Source organism: Nerophis ophidion, linkage group LG17, assembly GCF_033978795.1.
Source record: "Nerophis ophidion isolate RoL-2023_Sa linkage group LG17, RoL_Noph_v1.0, whole genome shotgun sequence".
In the NCBI taxonomy this organism is placed as follows: Eukaryota; Metazoa; Chordata; class Actinopteri; order Syngnathiformes; family Syngnathidae; genus Nerophis; species Nerophis ophidion.
The window spans coordinates 47,296,105-47,318,394 of record NC_084627.1 but is presented as its reverse complement, the minus strand read 5'-3'; the positions used below and the strand labels follow the sequence as shown (position 1 = coordinate 47,318,394).

At 37.9% G+C, this 22,290-nt stretch overlaps 1 protein-coding gene across 4 annotated transcripts; it reads left to right on the top strand.

Annotated features, from left to right (window-relative positions):
• The first annotated feature begins 1,711 nt into the window (after positions 1-1,711).
• Positions 1,712-22,192, top strand: LOC133536497 (bromodomain-containing protein 2-like). Of its 4 annotated transcripts, XM_061877073.1 has the most exons (12): positions 1,740-1,866; positions 2,609-2,850; positions 10,363-10,680; positions 13,320-13,457; positions 13,526-13,658; positions 17,147-17,208; positions 17,299-17,604; positions 18,543-18,671; positions 18,758-18,901; positions 21,361-21,482; positions 21,552-21,811; positions 21,898-22,192. In XM_061877073.1, exons 3-12 carry the CDS (start codon positions 10,486-10,488, stop codon positions 21,996-21,998), a joined length of 1,590 nt encoding a protein of 529 aa, XP_061733057.1. In that variant the 5' UTR covers positions 1,740-1,866; positions 2,609-2,850; positions 10,363-10,485; the 3' UTR covers positions 21,999-22,192. The 4 variants fall into 4 exon arrangements, with proteins under 4 accessions (XP_061733058.1, XP_061733059.1, XP_061733056.1 ...); XM_061877074.1 differs by lacking the exon at positions 2,609-2,850 and having other exon boundaries at positions 1,712-1,866; positions 21,364-21,482; XM_061877075.1 differs by lacking the exon at positions 2,609-2,850 and having other exon boundaries at positions 1,712-1,866; positions 21,903-22,192.
• The last annotated feature ends 98 nt before the right edge of the window (positions 22,193-22,290 follow it).

Genomic DNA, 22,290 nt, shown 5'->3' with positions numbered 1-22,290 from the left:
GGATAGGTTGATTGGCAACACTAAATTTGGCCCTAGTGTGTCAATGTGAGTGTGAATGTTGTCTGTCTATCTGTGTTGGCCCTGCGATAAGGTGGCGACTTGTCCAGGGTGTACCCCGCCTTCCGCCCGATTGTAGCTGAGATAGGCGCCAGCACCCCCCGCAATCGCAAAAGGGAATAAGCGGAAGAAAATGGATGGATGGATATATATATTAGGAGTGTGGGGAAAAATCGATTCAAATACGAATCGGGATTCTCACGTTGTGCGATTCAGAACCTATTCTCATTTTTTTTAACAATCGATTTTTATTTTTATTTTTTTTCATCAATCCAATAAACCACTACACAGCAATACCATAACAATGCAATCCAATTCCAAAACCGAACCTGACCCAGCAACACTCAGAACTGCAATAAACAGAGCAATTGAGAGGAGACACAAACACCACACAGAACAAACCAATAGTAGTGAAACAAAAATGAATATTATCAACAACGGCATCAATATTAGTTATAATTCCAGCATAGCAGTGATTAAAAATCCCTCATTGACATTATCATTAGACATTTATAAAAATTTTAAAAATGTGTCACAGTGGCTTACACTTGCATGGCATCTCATAAGCTTGACAACACACTGTCCAATGTTTTCACAAAGATAAAATAAGTCATATTTTTGGTTCGTTTAATAGTTAAAACAAATTTACATTATTGCAATCAGTTGATAAAACATTGTCCTTTACAATTATAATAGCTTTTTTTTTTTTTTTTAAATATACTACTCTGCTAACATGTCAGTAGACTGGGGTAGATCCTGCTGAAATCCCAAGTATTGAATGAATACAGGATCGTTTTGAATCGGAAAAATATCGTTTTTGAATCGAGAATCGAAAAAATCGATATACAATCGCGACCCTAAGAATCGATATTGAATCGAATCGTGGGACACCCAAAGATTCGCAGCCCTAATATATATATATCCATCCATCCATCCATTTTCTACCGCTTATTCCCTTTCGGGGTCACGGGGGCGCTGGCACCTATCTCAGCTACAATCGGGCGGGAGGCGGGGTACACCCTGGACAAGTCGCCACCTCATCGCAGGGCCAACACAGATAGACAGACAACATTCACACTTACATAATATATATATATATATATATATATATATATATATATATATATATATATATATATATATATACACATACATATATATGCCTAGAATTCACTGAAAGTCAAGTATTTCATATATATATATATATATATATATATATATATATATGATGAGTGGCGACTTGTCCAGGGTGTACCCCGCCTTCTGCCCGATTGTAGCTGAGATAGGCGCCAGCGCCCCCCGCGACCCCAAAAGGGAATAAGCGGTAGGAAATGGATGGATGGATATATATGGTGAATTGTAGCTGTAAATATACTCCTCCCCTTTCAACCACGCCCCGCCCCCAACCACGCCCCCCCCACCTCCCGAAATCGGAGGTCTCAAGGTTGGCAAGCATGTTTGACTACCTTTGGATTGTTTTGTGTCATGTTTGTGTGTCCTCTTAATTGCTCTGTTAATTGTTGTTCTGAGTGTTGCTGGGGTTGGAATTGTATTATTATTACTATTATTATTATTATTTTGTCGGATTGATTAATAAAAAATTAAAAATAATAAATCTGATACCGATACCACCCATGGTAGGACCGGTATCCGTATCGTTCAGCAATCCCGAGTACGGTACCAACTTCCGCCGGAAGTGGAGCTAAAGAACTTTGCCGTTTGAAGTTGACAAGGCGATGTTTTTCTTTTGTTTTCGACGCGTTGTTATGGAATGAAATCAGCTGACAGCTTCATAAACCTGCTTGCAAGGTAACGTCATATAAATCCTTCAAAACACGTTTTGCGTCTTGTTCTCCAGTTGTGTGTGGGCGGCGGGGAACACACGTGCCTAAGTTGATGGCCCCTCATGTTTTGTTATCGTCGACGTCTTTCTTCTTTCATGTCGACTCTTATTTGAATAGTTTCCGTATCGACTCCCACAGCCCAGCTTTATTAGCAATGACTTGGCAAGTTCGCCCTACTTCTTTCATGTTTACGCCTCAAATGACTCATTTTTACGCGTTCCTCACGCTAATAAGAGAGTTATGTGAAATTAGCAACATATTTGATTAAAGGCCTACTGAAATGAGATTATCTCATTTAAACGGGGATAACAGGTCCATTTTATGTGTCATACTTGATAATTTCGCGACATTGCCATATTTTTGCTGAAAGGATTTAGTAGAGAACATCCACATCAACTTTTGGTCTCAAATATAAAAGCCTTGCCTGTACCGGAAGTGTGCGTGACGTCACGGGTTGTGGAGCTCCTCACATCTGAACATTATTTACAATCATAGCCACCAGCAGCTACAGCGATTCGGACCGAGAAAGCGACGATTTCCCCATTAATTTGAGCGAGATTGAAAGAATTGTGGATGAGGATAGTGAGAGTGAAGGACTAGGAAAAAAAATGACAGGGCAGTGGGAGTGATTCAGATGTTATTAGACACATTTACGAGAATAATTCTGGAAAATCCCTTATCTGTTTATTGTCTTACTAATGTTTTAGTGAGATTATATAGTCGTACCTGAAAGTCGGAGGGGTGTGGTGACCGCCAGTGTCTCTGAGGGAAGCCACGTTTCTCGGCGAAGCGAAGGCAGCCGGTCGGGCCGGGCTGAGCTTTTTTCCCCTCTCCTCCACGGTGGAAGCATTCCACTTTTGGGGGCGGCCGGTCGGAGGAGACAAGACAGTCTGCTGCTGCCTCTTTGACAGGTGCACGAGGAACGACGCAAGCTCCGCTCATGTCTACGGTAAGAGCCGACTTATTACCACAATTTTCTCTCTGAAACCTGCCGGGTGACATGTAGTCGGGAACCATGTTCGCTTGACCGCTCTGTTCCATAGTAAAGCTTCAACTTCGGGAATGTAAACAATGAAACACCGGCTGTGTTTGTGTTGCTAAATGTGGCCACAATACACGGCTTCCCACCTACATCTTTCTTCTTTGACGTCTCCATTATTAATTGAACAAATTGCAAAAGATTCAGCAACACAGATGTCCAGAATACTGTGGAATTATGCGATTAAAGCAGACTACTTGTAGCTGGGATCGGGCTGGAAAAAAATGTCTGCTACAATCTGACACGTCACGCACACACGTCATCATATGCGTCATCAACAGGATACTTAGCGCGGAATTTAAAATTGCGATTTAATTAAGTAAAAAGGCCGTATTGGCATGTATTGCAATGTTAATATTTCGTCATTGATATATAAACTATCAGACTGCGTGGTCGGTGGTAGTGAGTTTTAGTAGGCCTTTAATGTACAACTTGACCCTAAATTCAATGATTTGCAACAATTGCTGTGCCACTGTTTAAAATGTACTTCCGGTGGTTTTTGTTAGTAATTAGTTTCAAAACGCCAGTTGAATAAATAATGAAACAAATTATTCCAATTAAACCCAAAACTATTAACACAAACTTCATTTTAAAATGTCAAATTAGCAACATATTTGATTAATGTACAGTTTTACCCAAATTCAATCGAATCGTAAATCTTTTTTTTCTTTTTTTTTACTGATTTACAACAATCGCTGTGCCACTTTTAGAAATGTACTTCCGGTGGTTTTTGTTAGTAATCAGTTCCAAAACGCCAGTTGAATAAAGATTGAAACAACATATTCCCATTAAACCCCAAACTATTAACACAAAACTCATTTTACACTGTCAAATTAGCAACATTATTTGATTAATGTACAACTATACCCAAATTCAATGATTTGCAACAATTGTTGTGCCACTTTTAAAAATGTATTTCCGGTGGTTTTTGTTAGTAATCAGTTCCAAAACGCCAGTTGAATAAAGATTGAAACAACATAGTCCCATTAAACCCCAAACTATTAACACAAAACTCATTTTACAATGTCAAATTATAAACATTATTTGATTAATGTACAACTATACCCAAATTCAATGATTTGCAAGAATTGCTGTGCCACTTTTAAAAATGTATTTCCGGTGGTTTTTGTTAGTAATCAGTTCCAAAACGCCAGTTGAATAAAGATTGAAACAACATATTCCCATTAAACCCCAAACTATTAACACAAAAAAATCATTTTACACCGTCAAATTAGAAACATTATTTGATTAATTTACAACTATACCCAAATTCAATGATTTGCAACAGTTGGTGTGCCACTTTTAAAAATGTATTTCCTGTGGTTTTTGTTAGAAATTGGTTCCAAAACGCCAGTTTAATAAAAAAAAAAATGTATTCCCATTAAACCCCAAACTATTAACACAAAACTCATTTTACACTGTCAAATTAGCAACATTATTTGATTAATGTACAACTATACCCAAATTCAATGATTTGCAACAATTGCTGTGCTTCTTTCAAAAATCTACTTCCGGTGGTTTTTGTTAATAATCAGGTCCAAAACGCCAGTTGAATAAAGAATAAAACAACATATTCCTATTAACACAAAACTAATTTTATAATGTCAAATTAGCAACATATTTGATTAATGTATGACATTACCCAAATTTAGTGGAATCTTTGGTGTTTTTAAGGGTTTGCAACATTTGCTGTGCCACTTTTAAAAATGTATTTCCGGTGAGTGGTTGTTATTAATCAGGTCTAAAACGCCAGTTGAATAAAGAATAAAACAACATATTCCTATTAAACCAAAAACTATTAACACAAAACTTATTTTACATGGAATTATTATATATTTACATGTGTAATACATACACATGACTATTGGTAGATAACCATGAGTTGATTAACGTGGACCCCGACTTAAACAAGTTGAAAAACTTATTCGGGTGTTACCATTTAGTGGTCAGTTGTACGGAGTATGTACTTTACTGTGCAATCTACTAATAAAAGTTTCAATCGATCAATCAAAAAATATTTAAATAACAGTGGCGGGCCGTGCGTTTCCCACTTAGGCCTTCAGTGATGTCATACTTCAACGATTACCTCTCAAAATCCCATCATGTATGTTACCACATGACCATTGCTGGAGAAATACTATTCAGGAACACATTTACGCACTACTATCATATCAACAGTGTACAAAACGGGTTATTTTCTGGCGCATTTAAAAAAATCAATAAACCTGCATCAGCAATTAAAACATATCCTACGTGGTACTGTCAAAATTAAAATGGCAACAAAACATTTTAAACATGAAAACATTAAGAAATAAAATATCTGAACTCACATTTTAATCGACAGCTGAGCTAGTTTCCGGGGGTTGGCCGCCATTGTCGCACAAGATGTAGTTTCTCTCTAAATATCCTTCTTGAAAATGGACTTGCAAATATCTGTGTTGTCTTGTCAAATCATAAAAGATGCAGACAAGGCGTGTTGGCTGACTTCTTAGTGGTTACTCCACAGCATGCTCATCAAAAACATCCCGCTGCTGGCATGTCTACATTAAAACGGGGCTACTGTGCATGCGCTTCACTACTGTGGCATGCTGGGTAATGGAATTCTTCTGTTACCTGGCTCATAACATCACTATATATATCTATATCTGCCATCTAGAAGGCCTTACTGACAACAACTCGGAATATGATTGGCTATCGCAATAATCTATCAACTGTATGTTCCTGTTCACTTACAGTGCACAAACGCCCGCATTGTTGAATCTGAAGGCTTCTGGCAGATTTGGTACAGCATGGCAACAAAAGCTAGCTGAATTCTGATTGGATAAAAACTCTATGAACTAAAAACAACAGCACCAATATGACATGAGGAGAATGTGAATACTTTTAGATATTTAGGGAAAGTAAATGAAAAAAATACTATTATCTTTAATTATGATCATGATTTCTGGTTATGTTAGGCCAGCAGAGAAAGCATTGCTGACCCTGACGGCACGCCACTGTTAAATAACCATTTAATATCACGTTTACCTTTTAGTGAAGACCCCTGTAGGCGAAGATGGCGATGAGGGGAGGGAAGAGCTTCACAGACTTTTGTCCCATCGTACTTTGCTGCAAGTTATTCAATAGTGTTCCTCACCTTCTTTTTCAAAGAGCTGTCTGGCACTCGGTGTACTAAATGGTGCGATGTGATACAGACAAAAATATATATATATCTGTCTGTGTACTAGAGTTGTACGGTATACCGGTACTAGTATAGTATCGCGGTACTAATGAATCAAGAATGGTACTATACTCTGAAAAGTACCGGATTGTAATTTATTTTTAACGGGCATGACAGCGTGTTGTCGTCACGTCGTGAAATTGCTGGTTTTACGAGCAGCGGAGCATGTTCGGCAGCGCACAATCACAGAGTACTGACAAGCAGACAAAGTGTGTAGACAGAAAAGGGAGAATGGACACATTCTGGCCTAAATACTAAAGATAAAGGGGAAGCTATGACACTAAAACACCCTCAGGAAGAGGTGCTTTAAGACGTGGCTAGCTAGCTAGCAGCAAACATCCCTCTGCAGTGTTTTAGCTACTTCTAAATCACTAATCCTCACCTCCATGGGAAATAAAGTGAGTTGTTTCACAAGTATCATCCCTGCAGGACGAGGAATAGTTAAACATGCTTCACTAGACACTGTAAGAGGATACAACAGCTCACCGGCGTCTCAATGTAAAAAAATGCCATAGGTGGATCTACACCTGACATCCACTGTAATGATACCAAGTACAAGAGCGTAAGGAGTCGATACTACTATGATTACATCAATATTTATTATCATGACATTTTTTTAAAATTAATATTATGTTCATAAACTCAGGAAATAATTCCCTGGACACATGAGAACTTAAATTATGACCAGAATCAGAATCAGCTTTATTGTCATCACGTAGGGTAACGAGATTGAGGCCATACCATACAGTACGATGTGTGCATGCAAGAAAACAATGTGTAAATATATAAAAAAAATATAGAAGTGCAAAGAAAGGTGTGGAAAAGAACAGTGTACACTCTATACTCTCTGTACAATGTACACTCTGTGCAAATTTTGACCCTATACACTCTGTACAAATGTGACTCCATACACTCTGTACAAATGTGACTCTATACACTCTGTACAAATGTGACTCTGTACAAATGTGACTGTATACACTCTGTACAAATGTAACTATACACTCTGTACAAATGTGACTGTATACACTCTGTACAAATGTGACTGTATACACTCTGTACAAATGTAACTATACACTCTGTACAAATGTAACCATACACTCTGTACAAATGTAACTATACACTCTGTACGAATGTGACTGTATACACTCTGTACAAATGTAACTATACACTCCGTAGAAATGTGACTGTATACACTCTGTACAAATGTGACTGTATACACTCTGTACAAATGTGACTCTATACACCCTGTACAAATGTGACTGTATAAACTCTGTACACATGTAACTATACACTGTACAAATGTGACTGTATACACTCTGTACAAATGTAACTATACACTCTGTACAAATGTGACAGTATACACTCTGTACAACTGTGACTGTATACACTCTGTACAAATGTAACTATACACTCTGTACAAATGTGACAGTATACACTCTGTACAACTGTGACTGTATACACTCTGTACAAATGTAACTATACGCTCTGTACAAATGTGACTCTCTACACTCTGTACAAATATAACTATACACTCTGTACAAATGTGACTCTATACACTCTGTACAAATGTGACTGTATACACTCTGTACAAATGTAACTATACACTCTGTACAAATGTGACTGTATACACTCTGTACAAATGTGACTGTATACACTCTGTACAAATGTGACTCTATACACTCTGTACAAATGTGACTGTATACACTCTGTACAAATGTGACTCTATACACCCTGTACAAATGTGACTGTATACACTCTGTACAAATGTAACTATACACTCTGTACAAATGTAACTATACACTCTGTACAAATGTGACTCTATACACTCTGTACAAATGTAACTATAGACTCGGTACAAATGTGACTCTATACACTCTGTACAAATGTGACTGTATACACTCTGTACAAATGTGACTGTATACACTGTACAGATGTGACTCTATACACTCTGTACAAATGTAACTATACACTCTGTACAAATGTAACTATACACTCTGTACAAATGTGACTCTATACACTCTGTACAAATGTACACCAGTGTATGATCCTGTAACTACTTAGTATTTTTGTGGTGTCATCCAAAACTAATGTAAAGTATCAAACAACAGAAGAATAAGTGATTATTGCATTTTAACAGAAGTGTAGACAGAACATGTTAAAAGAGAAAGTAAGCAGATAACAGTAAATGAACAAGTAGGTTAATAATAAATTTTTACAGCTTGTCCTTTATAATTTTGACGAAATAATAGAATGGGGAATGACGCAATAAGTTACTGAATAGGTCAGCAGACTAATTAGAAGCTTTTGTTTGTTTACTTACTACTAAAAGACAACTTGTCCATTATGTTCACTTTTTTTTTAAGGACAAACTTGCAATACGAAACATATGTTTAACGTACCATAAGATTTTTTGTTAAAATAAAGCAGTATTTTTACTATTTTATTTAAGGAGAAATTTGCAATACGAAACATATGTTTAACGTACCGTAATACTTTTTGTTAAAGTAAAGCCAATAATGCCATTTTTTTGGTCCCCTTTTATTTAGAAAAGTATGGAAATACATTTTGGTACTGATACCAAAAGATGGATATCAGTCACTAGTTGCGTGGACGTGGTGTTTTCATTATAGGAAGCGCATTAACCTGTGGATAATGGGGGCAGGTTGACCCGAAAAGTGTGGTGTTCAAAAACTTATTCCACTGTGTATTTGTTTTAGGCCTGGGGTGCACATTGCGTCGATCGCGCGGGGTTATCACTCGATCGCCAGCCAGGCATTAAAAAAACAGACCTAAAAATTAGTGATCATCAATATTCACCAAGACGTCACTTTCGTGACTTAATTGACATTTACGGCACCCGAGGGTCTTGTGAGATGATGTTCGACAAGCTCATTATTAAGGAAAATTGACCGTCAGGAAGGCGAGAAACACTTAATTTCAACAGACTCTCGCAGTGTACCCGCCGTCAACACTCTAAAAAACGACTGCACAGTTCCTGTCTTCACAACAAAAGCGCTGCTTCATCCTGCCTGCACTAACAAAATATTAGTCTCAGAAAGCTGACGTGCCGAAGCTGGCAAGCTACGGAGTTGGCCGCCAATGTATTTCTTGTAAAGTGTATAAAAAGGAGTATGGAAGCTGGACAAATTAAATGCCCAAAACCAACCACTTTCATGTGGTATTGGACAGAAATAAGGAGTTTTTTTCTCCTCCATTCAGAAATGTGGACTTTATCATTACTACTGTCTGATTCCAAACAATCAGGTAATACACCAACTTATATTCTTGTCTTCACGAAAGAAAGGAATCTATATGTGTTAAACATGCTTGTATTATAATTTTAAACACCTTTAACTTGTTTAAAGAAACGTCTTTTTCATAAATAAATAAATATAAATTAAAAATATGAATGAGGTAGATCCCCTCGACTTGGTCAATTGAAAAGTAGCTCGCCTGCAGAAAAAGTGTGGCCACCCCTGTTTCAGGCAGTATTCACACTTCATATTTGTGGTACGGCTAACAAAGACAAGAGGCCGTTTGTTTGACTGGTATAGTTTTTTTTTGATCAAGCATGAACACGACCCAGGATTATTACAGGACTGGAACAAACAACAGAAAGATTGTATTTGGTCCGTCCATCAGTGGGCTCTATACTCCTTAGAAAGGCGAGCGCCAACAGATCAAAACAGTGCATATGATGTCACTAAATGCAATTGTAACCATAGCAACACTCAACAACAAGCTCATTTAAAAAAAATCATAAACAAATAACAGTTAAAAGTAAGCCCAGAGGAGCAAACAGTACAGTAATTAAACATACTTGGGCCTTTTCAACAAAGGGGTCAGTTTCTAATCACAGTTGGTTGATGTTTTTAGAAACGTTGTCTCTGTGCAGACTATCCTGTGGTACCTTTTTGACATTTTCATGCAATTTATACCTTTTTGTTACATCAAACGATCTGTCCTATAGAAAGGAAAGTGCTATGAGTGTATTTCAAGATGTTTGAAGGCAAACCAGTCGACACTTTCGAGACCCAGAGCAATGAACGCAGGTGTAACTGTAATGTACTCATTTGCAGAGTATCGTGGCAAGTGTGATTTCTGACACAAACTGGTATGCAGTCCTTCAGAGGGCCTTTGTTATTGTCGGAGCTATTTATCCTTCAGTTCACACTGACCTTAGCATGTTTTCATTCCAACAGGTCTTGGGAAGAACGCAGCAACTACTTGGCTCCACTTCCCTTCCATTCCCCTGAAAACTACAGCTGCAGGATTTGCAGAGGATAATTTAAACCAGCTTGTTTTCTGACCCTGCATCGGTGATCATGCCGGCGGACACAGACCAATCTATGCCGCGTTTTGAGAACCCTCCACCTCCTGAGGTCATGAATGCCAACAAGATAGGCCGAAAGACCAACCAGCTGCAGTTCATGCAGAATGTAGTGGTCAGGGGTGTGTGGAGGCACTATTTTGCCTGGCCTTTCTATCATCCTGTCGATGCTGTGGCTCTTCAACTACCAGTGAGTACCAACTGTGTGTAGTGAGAAGTAAAGGTTGTGTTGCGTTGTGCTGTCAATTTAATTTTTGGAGTTGACCAATTAGCTTTTTTTTGCACTAAGTGGACTTAAAATGCCAGTTTAGAACGGCAACTTATTTCTCTCCAATGGATCTGTTTTCCCTTATCTATTGGAATTAAATAGCAAGGAATGTTAAACCAGGGAAGTTGTAGTAATCTAACGTTACTAGGGATGGGTACCAAGTTCGTTACTTTTATAGGTACCGACAAAAATCTGTATTACTGATTGACCTAAAATCGAAAGGTGACATATTTTGAGACATTTGCTGCACATTCACACTCAAAATGGATTTCACACTATGATTAATTGATTGATTTGAAAAAATGCTAAGTTATTTTGATAACCCAATTTATGAGCTGCGAGCTTTGGGTTAAATTTTGGAGTTATTTGTATGAAGAGCAATCCATTATTTGAGTTATAAGGGTATTATATTTACTCGATTCCAAATTATGAACCATTGGGTTGTTTTTCAATGAATAACGCATTTTTGGGTAAAAACCTTTTGTTATTAAAAAGTAACTTTTCTTGAAGGGAATTTTATTAAGGATTAATCTCATTAACATTATTTACAATCACACATCTTATGTACACAAACATATTTGAGCATGCTGTATAGGACTACTATGACCATACACAGCAATTGTTGTAAAAAAATAAATGTCACTGATATCTTGCTTTTGAGTATATTTTAATGGAATAAAAATAATTTTGATCAGTAGTTGGGAAGGAGTTGGACAAACCAGCAGTAAAATTTCTAATTTTTAACCAACTATTGTGTTTAGGAGTGCTAAATTGCTGCGCAACCCAATTGTTGGGTTGGGAATAACTCAACATTGTAGTGTGCATAACTCAGTTGGGTTATGATTCAACCAACATTAAGTTAGAATAACTAAATTTTGGGTTAAATAATTTAACGCTGAAGTTGGGTTGAAAAGATTAACCCAAAATGTTGGTTAAAATAACTCAAATAAGAGGCATGTCCTTTTTTGAACCAGCAATTAGGTTAAAATTGGGTTATTTTTTAACCCAAAATTTTTTAGTGTAAACGTCATGTCTGGTTGCAGACTCTGCACCGGCTCAAGCTCTTAATTTTTTAAAGACGTATTTATTTTTTATCTCAAGCACTTAAAACGAGCGGTCACACACTCAGATTAAGCCGGACTGCCTTTTGGTAATGTTACAATTCCCCATGACAACAAAGCAAGAAGAAGTCGTTCAAAAAGTACAGTAAAGCGCCAGTTTTCAAAATCGGCCAGCTTGACGCTAATTTACATGGCATTTTCTATGTGACCGATTAGCATTAGCAATTTTACATGTTGATTTCAACACCTCCAAATTTGGTGAGCAAAAATACAACTAAGGTGCACGTTATAATCAGATAGCTTGTGCGTAATAAATACAAGACTTACAGTTTAACCACTTTTTAGGACTCCACATAAAAAGCCTGGCACTTTTAACTTGATGGCAAAAACTACTACTTGACTAAGTTTACTATATAATAGGGATGCACCGATTAATCGGTAACCGAATATGGCAAAAAAAGCCACATTCGGCCTTCGGTGGAATGAGTTAAAAACAAGGCCGAATCGTGGCGTGTGACGCAATTTTTTGACGCGTTGACGCAATCAACCAACGTGCAGTGACGTGGTGACGTTGGGATATGTTGTGTACCTGTATAAGTGTATGAGGTTACAAGCACACACTTAATGAGATTTAGTGGGGCCTCTGTTTACATTATTAGCCTGTTGTGTAGGCTGCCTGTATAAGTGTAAGAGGTTACAAGCACACACTTAATTGAGATTTACTTAAGCCTTCTGTTTACATTATTAGCATATCTACTGTGGCTAAGCAGACTTTTGCTAAAAGGACAATAATTCATTTGTTGTGGGTTTATTCACTTTAATGCACTTCATTTTTTTTTGGAATGCATATTACAAATGAAAAATGTGCTTTTTTTGAAAAGCAAAGACTACTGGAATATTAAAAAAGGTCGATATTCAATAAAAAAATACTTTATTTGAAAAACATGTGTAAATATTTATTCTAGGCTATTTATGCAATATTAAAAAAATTGTGAAAAACTGCATTCATTATTTGGTATTCGGCCTTCGGCCAAGCGTTTAAATTTTATTCGGCTTTGGCTTTGGCCACAAATTTTCATTTTGGTGCATCCCTACTATATAATAAAGCGCAGTGAGACACATTTGAACACAGATAGAAAAAAAGTACCACAAATGTGTACCATTGAGTACCATTATTGATTCCTAGATAGGGGTAACCGGTATCGTATCAATTCTAATGTGAAAGGTACCCAAACTAAATGTTACTGTTATCTACCAATGTATTGAAATCAAAGAATAACACAATATCAATTTAAAACACATAAAAGGAATATTAACACACCATCAGTGAATTGATGTTGTAGTATTTTTTGGAACCTCTTTCATACACAATACATTGAAATCAACCTTTGGATGTTTACAGTTGTTAAAGAATGACTTTGATTTCCACTAATAATTTTGCTGCTGTGTAACCCCGAAGAACATTGTTGATATAACATGGGCATTCTTTCTATGGATTAGGATTATCACACCGTGATAACCAACCCTATGGATTTGGGGACCATCAAGCAACGGCTGGAGAACAACTACTATTGGAGTGCAAGTGAATGTTTGCAAGACTTCAACACCATGTTCACCAACTGCTACGTCTACAACAAGGTATGACACGTGCAGGCCGATATGGATGGCTGCTGGTCGATATCCCCTGACCACGTCCACTCCTCTAGCCCACAGATGATATCGTGCTGATGGCGCTGGCGGTGGAGAAGGTTTACTTGCAAAAAGTCGCGCAGATGCCTCAGAAAGAAGTGGAGCTGTTACCTAATGCAGCCAAAGGAAAACGCAAAAGTAGAATTTCAGGTAACAAAGCGTTGCTGAGAAACTACTTGACTGGGCCGGTAAAAACAAACTAATTACGTAATCGTGAAAAATATAGACAATTGTCAAGCAAACATGGTGCTGTTCGTGTTATATTTTTTGAAATGAAAAATGTTACTGTGAGGAAGTTGCAAATAGTACCTTTAAAGGCCTACTGAAAGCCACTACTACTGACTATGCAGTCTGATAGTTTATATATCAATGATGAAATATTAACATCTCAACACATGCCAATACGGCCTTTTTAGTTTACTAAATTGCAATTTTAAATTTTCCGCGAAGTGTCCTGTTGAAAACGTCGCGGAATGCTGATGTGTACGCGTGACGTCACGGACTGTGAGGAAATATTAGCGCTGCGCACACACAGAGCTAAAAGTCGTCTGCTTTAACCGTATAATTAGACAGTATTTTGGACATCTGTGTTGCTGAATCTTTTGTAATTTGTTCAATTAATAATGGAGAATTCAAAGTAGAAAGATGGAGTTGGGAAGCTTTAGCCTTTAGCCACACAAACACACGGTGATTCCTTGTTTAAAATTCCCGGAGGTGAAACTTTACTATGGATCAGAGCAGTCAAGCAAACATGGTTCTCGGCCAAATGTCGACCAGCAGTTTTTGGTGAGAAAATTGTGGTAAAAAGTCGCCACTTACTGGAGATCAGCTGAGCTTGTGCCGTCTGTACAGCTGCCGTCGACTTCCATCAGACACTGGCTTCAAGACACCTGTGGATACACCCTTCCGACTATCAGGTACTATTAAACTCACTAAAACACTAGCAACACAATAGAAAGATAAGGGATTTCCCAGAATTATCCTAGTAAATGTGTCTAAAAACATTGAATCCGTCCTAATGCAATCGCGTTTTTTATTTTAACTTGAATTTTTTTTTTTTTTTTCCTAGTCCGTCGCTATCAACATCCTCAAACACAAATCTTTCATCCTCGCTCAAATTAATGGGGAAATTGTCGTTTTCTCGGTGCGAATAGCTTTTTGTTGGGGGCTCCCATTAAAAATAATGTGAGGATGTGAGGAGCCATCAACATGTGACGTCATCGTCTGCGACTTCCGGAACAGGCGAGGCTTTTCTGTTAGCGACCAAAAGTAGCAAACTTTATCGTCGATTTTCTCTGCTAAATCCTTTCAGCAAAAATATGGCAATAACGCAAAATGATCAAGTATGACCCAGAGAATGTACCTGCTATCCTCGTTTAAATAAGAAAATCTCATTTCAGTAGGCCTTTAACTTCTCTTTACTCTCACTAGCTTTTTGAACTGCTGCTCTCGGGCAGGAAATACAGGACAATAAAATGCCGGACTAACAGATTGAAGAACATTTTTTACCCGAGAACAATAGTGTCACTGAACACAAGACAAGAATGAATGTGAGCTGTGTGCTGGGTATTTTCATGTATTTTCATCTATGTTCTTATGTCTTTATGTGTTATTACGAATTTGCACTAAATTAGTTTTGTGTACAATTTCGTTGTACAATGACAATAAACACATTCTATTCTATTCTTTAGTATTCATGAGGGACTGCAGATGCAGATTTTCCTATGCCAGGATACAAAGTATTAATTGGATCAGCCAATAAAGTCCGAAGTGCTCAGTAAAGATGTAAGATGTTTACAAATTTGTGGCTGAAACCTTGTGTACAGCACAGTGATGTTGCGTGGGTTGCCAGCGCCTCCACACCAGCATTGAGCCTTTTTTACCCTGTAGGGCAGACCCGGAAAAATTAAGGCCCGTTGATCTTTTAAATCTGGCCCGCCGGGATTCCCAAATAATTTTTTTAGATCTTTAAAAAAGTTTGAAGCTGTAGCTGCCATTATGATGTGCAGTGATGTTTTCAAATTACCGCAAATCTTGCACTGTATAAAGTATTTCAGTGGTTGAGATCTGGGCTTTTGCGTATTATACTAGTTAATATGGTCATCTAATTAGTTACTATGGTAATCTAAGTCACAGCAGCTCAGACCAGGCACCAAGCAGTGTGGGTGGGGAGCGTTTCCACAGAGTGTTTCCAGAGCGGCCAGCCTGAAATGCGGGTGTGAGGGACCGACGTGGAAAGAGATTTTTACAGCAAAGTTTTAAAGCTTAGTGGTATATCAGATTATAGGTGTTTTTTTTTTTTTTTTACCCTCTGTGTTTATATTTTGCTGTGTTTGTTGAATTTTTCGCTTGATTGTAAAATATGTCGATCGAGAGTGTGAGTGACGCCCACATGCACAATTAGCTTAAGAGCTAGCATAAAACTTTGTTATGGTAAAATCAGAGATGTTAGCATACTTCTACGATGGCGCCAAGTATCAAAATGCATGATTTTTAGGTTTAAACATTCAAATATAGCATAAAACATTAGCATGACGACATAGGACAGATTGGCTTACTTCAAAGATAGCGGCTAAATGCTAAAATGCACAATTTTGGGCTGTAAACATCAGCTGAACAGCTAGCATTAAACGTTAGCATGCTAATATCAGAGACGTTAGCATACTTCCAAGGTGGCGCCAATTATAAAAATCCATGATTTTTAAAGGCCTCCTGAAATGAGATTTTCTTATTTAAACGGGGATAGCAGGTCCATTCTATGTGTCATACTTGATCATTTTGCGATATTGCCATATTTTTGCTGAATGGATTTAGTAGAGAACAACCACGATAAAGTTCGCAACTTTTGGTCGCTAATAAAAAAGCCTTGCCTGTACCTGAAATAGCTGGTTGTAGGGCTCCTCACATCTAAACATTCTTTATAATCATAGTCACCAGCAGCAAGTGCAATTAGGACAGAGAAAGCGACGAGTTCCCCATTAATTTGAGCGAGGATGAACGAATTGTGGATGATGAAAGTTAGAGTGAAGCACTAAAAAAAAAAGAAAAGGCGGCGGCTCCAGGTGACGGCAGTGTGAGCGATACAGATGTTATTAGACACATTTACTAGGATAATTCTGGAAAATCCCTTATCTGCTTATTGTGTTAATAGTGTTTTAGTGAGATTATAAAGTCATACCTGAAAGTCGGAGGGCTGCGGTGAACGCCAGTGTCTGTCAGAGAAGCCAATGGAGGAGCCAAGATCACAGCAGCTTTTTTGACTGCTACAGGAGGAGGTCGCATAATCCACTCAAGTCTGCGGTAAGAGCCGACTTAATATCACAATTTTCCCATCCAATATGTCGATCGAGAGTGTGAGTGACGTCCACATGTTGTCAATATTCAGTGTTTTATCGGTCATAGTTAAGATTGTAAATCCCACATTCTGGGTGTCTTATTCAGTAAAAAAACCCCCGTAAAATTCCAGGTTTTGTATTAGTCTTCCTAAAAATCAGATACACCAGCCCCCAGACACATTTTCTCTCTAAATTTGGCCCTCTGAGTCCTAATAATGGCCCAGGCCTTTTTGTAGGGTCATTACATTTTGTTCAGCAATGCAAATGTGACCCAAACCAAGGTTTCACCTACATTTCTTTCAGATACAACCCCCGATGTGAAGTCATTTGTCACTCCCAAAGAGCAGTCCCAGCAGGCCAACACTGTATGTGTTCTCAATCCTGCATCATATATTGATGATTTCTAGATGGAATTTACTGAAATGACTCCGTCATTTATTTTCCTGTTAATGAAGAAGACGGGCCCGAAGAGGAAAATCGGCGCCGCCACTGACACAACCTGTCTGAACCAGTCGCCGGAAAGCAAGAGAAGACGCGACGTCTTCAACCGAGCTGACGCAAAGGAATTAGTGTCCCAAGTCGGCGAGGCGGACAAGCAGCGTAAACCGCTTAAGTACTGCCAGGACATCTTGAAGGAAATGTTCTTAAAGAAGCATTGGGGGTACGCATGGCCTTTCTACAAGCCTCTGGATGCTGAAGCTTTGGGGCTGCATGATTATCACAACATCATCAAATACCCCATGGATCTCAGTACTGTCAAGGTATTAATGGTCATGTGTGAATGTCTATCTGTGTTGGCCCTGCGATGAAGTGGTGGAAATAGGATGAATGGACTTTATTTTTGCTACTAAATAGTAGAGATGCACCGAAATGAAAATTTGTGGCCGAAGCCGAATAAAATCTAAACGCTTGGCCGAAGGCCGAATACCGAATAATGAATGCAGTTTTTCACAATTTTTTTTATATTGCATAAATAGCCTAGAATAAATATTTAGACATGTTTTTCAAAATAAAGTATTTTTTTTATTGAATATTGACATTTTTTAAATAATCCAGTAGCCTTTGCTTTTCAAAAAAAAGCACAAAGTTTTTCATTTATATTAGGCCTTCAAACAAAACATGCATTCCAAAAAAAAATAAAGTGCATTAAAGTGGATAAACCCACAACAAATGAATTGTCCTTTTGGCAAAAGTCTGATTAGCCACAGTAGATATGCTAATAATGTAAACAGAAGGCTCAAGTAAATCTCAATTAAGTGTGTGGTTGTAACCTCTTACACTTATACAGGTAGCCTACACAACAGGCTAATAATGTAAACAGAGGCCCCACTAAATCTCAATAAGTGTGTGCTTGTAACCTCATACACTTATACAGGTAGCCTACACAACAGGCTAATAATGTAAACAGAGGCCCCACTAAATCTCAATAAGTGTGCGCTTGTAACCTCATACACTTATACAGGTACACAACATATCCCAACGTCACCGCATGTTCGTTGATTGCGTCACCGCGTCCAAAAATTGCGTCACACGCCACTATTCGGCCTTGTTTTTAACTCATTCCACCGAAGGCCGATTGTGGCTTTTTTTGCCATATTCGACCGAATATATTCGGTTACCGATTAATCGGTGCATCCCTACTAAATAGTAACATGCATTCCGCTAAAGGACGCTCCCTTTGACTTGTTGCGTTTTGTAGACAAAAATGGAGAAAGGGGAGTACCAAGATGTGCAAAGTTTCGCCGCAGACGTCAGGTTAATTTTCTCCAACTGCTACAAATACAACCACCCGGGCCACAGTGTCGTCGCCCTGGCCAAGAAACTTCAGGTGTGTTCGGGGGAAGAAGGTAATGGAGCAGCTGAACATGCAAGTATTTCAACTTGTGGGATTGTATCCATTTTTATTTCCTCAAGGGTTTGTTTGAGAGGTTGTTTGCAAAGGTTCCAGACCAGCCTGTGACTTCAACGGTGGGCTCCGGCCGGGCTACTGGTGGCCTGAGTGCCATTTTGGACAAACGTGATCAAAAAGACCTCCGACTTGTAGAGTTGCCAAAACAGGTGGGCATATGATATAGTCAAGCAAAGTCTATTTACTTCTACAATCAGATGTACAGTACAGGACAAAAGTTTGAACACACCTTCTCATTCAATGGCTTTTCTGTATTTTCATGACTATTTACATTGTAGATTGTCACTGAAGGCATCAAAACTACGCTACTTAACAAAAAAAAAGGGAATACCTGAAAATATGTTTTATATTCTAGTTTCTTCAAAATAGGCACCTTTTGCTGTGATTACTGCTTTGCACACTCTTGGCATTTTCTCGATGAACTTCAAGCACACCTGTGAAGTGAAAACCATTTCAGGTGACTACTTCTTGAAGCTCATGGAGAGATTGCCAAGAGTGTGCAAACCCTTGATGCTGAGTGTCAAGCAGGGAGTTAATGAGTCCCATTTTTATAGTCTTTAGTATGACTCGGCCGGGGTTTGAATTCACAACCTACCGATCTCAGAGCGGACACTATAACAACTAGGCCACTGAATATATATATATATATATATATATATATATATATATATATATATATATATATATATATATATATATATATATATGTATGTGTGTATAAGTATATATTTATATATGTACATATATATGTATATATGCATATATATATGTATATATGTGTATATATATATGTTTATGTATGTGTATAAATCTATATATTTATGTACTTATGTTTATATATGTATATAAACATGTATATGTATATATATATATGTTTATGTATGTGTATACATCTATATATATGTACTTATGTTTATATATGTATATAAACATGTATATGTATATATATGTATGTATATATACATATATATGTATATATGTATTTATATATATAAATGTGTGTATATAGGTATTTATATAAATATATATGTATATATATATGTGTGTGTGTGTGTATATATATATATATATATATATATGTATGTATGTGTGTGTGTGTTTACATGTATGTATATATGTGTGTGTGTGTGTATATATATATATATATATATATATATATATATACAATGGGGCAAAAAAGTATTTAGTCAGCCACCGATTGTGCAAGTTCTCCCAGAGATAGAATGTGAAAAAAAAATCCAGGAATTCACATTGTATACATTTTAAAGAATTTATTTGTAAATTATGGTGGAAAATAAGTATTTGGTCAACCATTCAAAGCTCTCACTGATGGAAGGAGGTTTTGGCTCAAAATCTCACGATACATGTCCCCATTAATTTTTTTCCTCAACACGGATCAATCGTCCTGTCCCCTTAGCAGAAAAACAGCCCCAAAGCATGATGTTTCCACCCCCATGCTTCACAGTAGGTCTGGTGTTCTTGGGATGCAACTCAGTATTCTTCTTCCTCCAAACACGACGAGTTGAGTTTATACCAAAAAGTTCTATTTTGGTTTCATCTGACCACATGACATTCTCCCAATCCTCTGCTGTATCATCCATGTATCCATTTTGGTATAAACTCAACTCGTGTTTGGAGGAAGAAGAATACTGAGTTGCATCCCAAGAACACCATACCTACTGTGAAGCATGGGGGTGGAAACATCATGCTTTGGGGCGGTTTTTCTGCTATGGGGACAAGACGATTGATCCGTGTTAAGGAAAGAATGAATGGGGCCATGTATCGTGAGATTTTGAGCCAAAACCTCCTTCCATCAGTGAGAGCTTTGAATGGTTGACCAAATACTTATTTTCCACCATAATTTACAAATAAATTCTTTAAAATTCCTACAATGTGAATTCCTGGATATTTTTGATCACATTCTGTCTCTCACAGTTGAAGTGTACCTATGATGAAAATTACAGACCTCCGTCATCATTTTAAGTGGGAGAACTTGCACAATCTGTGGCTGACTAAATACTTTTTTGCCCCACTGTATATGCCTCGAAAGAAAATAATGTTTGCCTTGGTGCCCTAAAATATGAGCCGTCCTTAATGGCAATACTTGCCTTGAACTTTAAAAAGTTAAAATTTGAGGCCTGCAGTTATTTCCATATAGACCTATAGCGAGTTAGACCAAATGTTACGGGATTCTCCAGCTAATAACGGGGATGCCTCTGACTCAAATTTTTGCTTGCAACTTAAAGCCTAACAATTATCTGAGAGACAGCTCTTATCCCGAAACACTCTTAAGTTGAGGTACCACTGTAATGCCATTAAAAATGCCACAATAGTCGTTTTAGCTGTTATTTACCATCGCACTGTGATCATAAAGTATATCCACTGGCCACTAAAACATTTTAGTGAGCAGTTTTAAGTTGTTTTTATTATCACAATTCCACTTGTATTTGACACGTTACTGAATATTGAGAGGTATCTTCAATATTTTCACTATTTGATCTCCTTTATTGTATTGAATGTCATTGAGTGTACATAGCAACATGTTAACATTACTTTTGTAGCTTTCCACTCAAACAAAAAATCAGATGTGTTTACACTTGTTCACCAGCAGATCACAACATTCTCCGAAGCGCCTCCAAATAATCCGATGACGAAAAATCTGACCGAAATGAAAGAAGAAAGTCGGATAAGCAGAGGGAGCAGCGAAAGCAGTCAGACTGTCAGCTTTAGGTATGACGACCACTTTGTTTTTTTCCGGGGGAAAATGATCAAGGTATTGTCCAAACTCTTCATTTCCAGTCATCCAAGGAACGTCTGTGACGAAGAAGCCCTGCAGATGACGTACGACGAGAAGCACCAACTTAGCCTCGACATCAACCGACTGTCCGGCGTAAAACTCGGCCATGTGGTGCGCATCATCCAGTCACGAGAGCCATCGATGTGCGACGCCGACCAAGACGAGCTGGAGATCGACTTTGAGATAATGAAGCCATCGACTCTACGTAAACTGCAACGATACGTCCGGTCTTGTCTGTGCAAGAAGTACAAGAGATTTCAAAGTAAGTTGTAAAATAATCATTGAGCTTTAAAAAATGGTTTTCACCACTATCTGTTGCACCTAATCCTCTTTTTTCATTCAACCCAGAGAAGATGAGTCAAGTTGGGTCTCATCGGATAGAAAGCAGCACCTCGGACTCAGTCAGTAGTTCTGAAGACTCCATTTCAGACAACAGTGACTCATGTTAGGTATTTGTTCCTCACTCTCTAAATGATAAAGACGTATGTTCGGTGTATTTTGCTCTTTTGTTGAATATTAAGAAGTATTTTCTTGAATTCAATAGTCTTTCTCACCTTATCTCCTACTGGCACTCGCAACTTTCTTGACCTCACGTGACTTATTTTGGAGTCTTGCACAATAATAAAAATGCAAACCGAGTAAACGACATTTGGAATTCTTCGTTTGGGCACTGGATTCATGAGTAAATGGACTAATGGCGCCACATGGCAGAAGCCATTTCAGTCAAAGAAAGCTCCCATG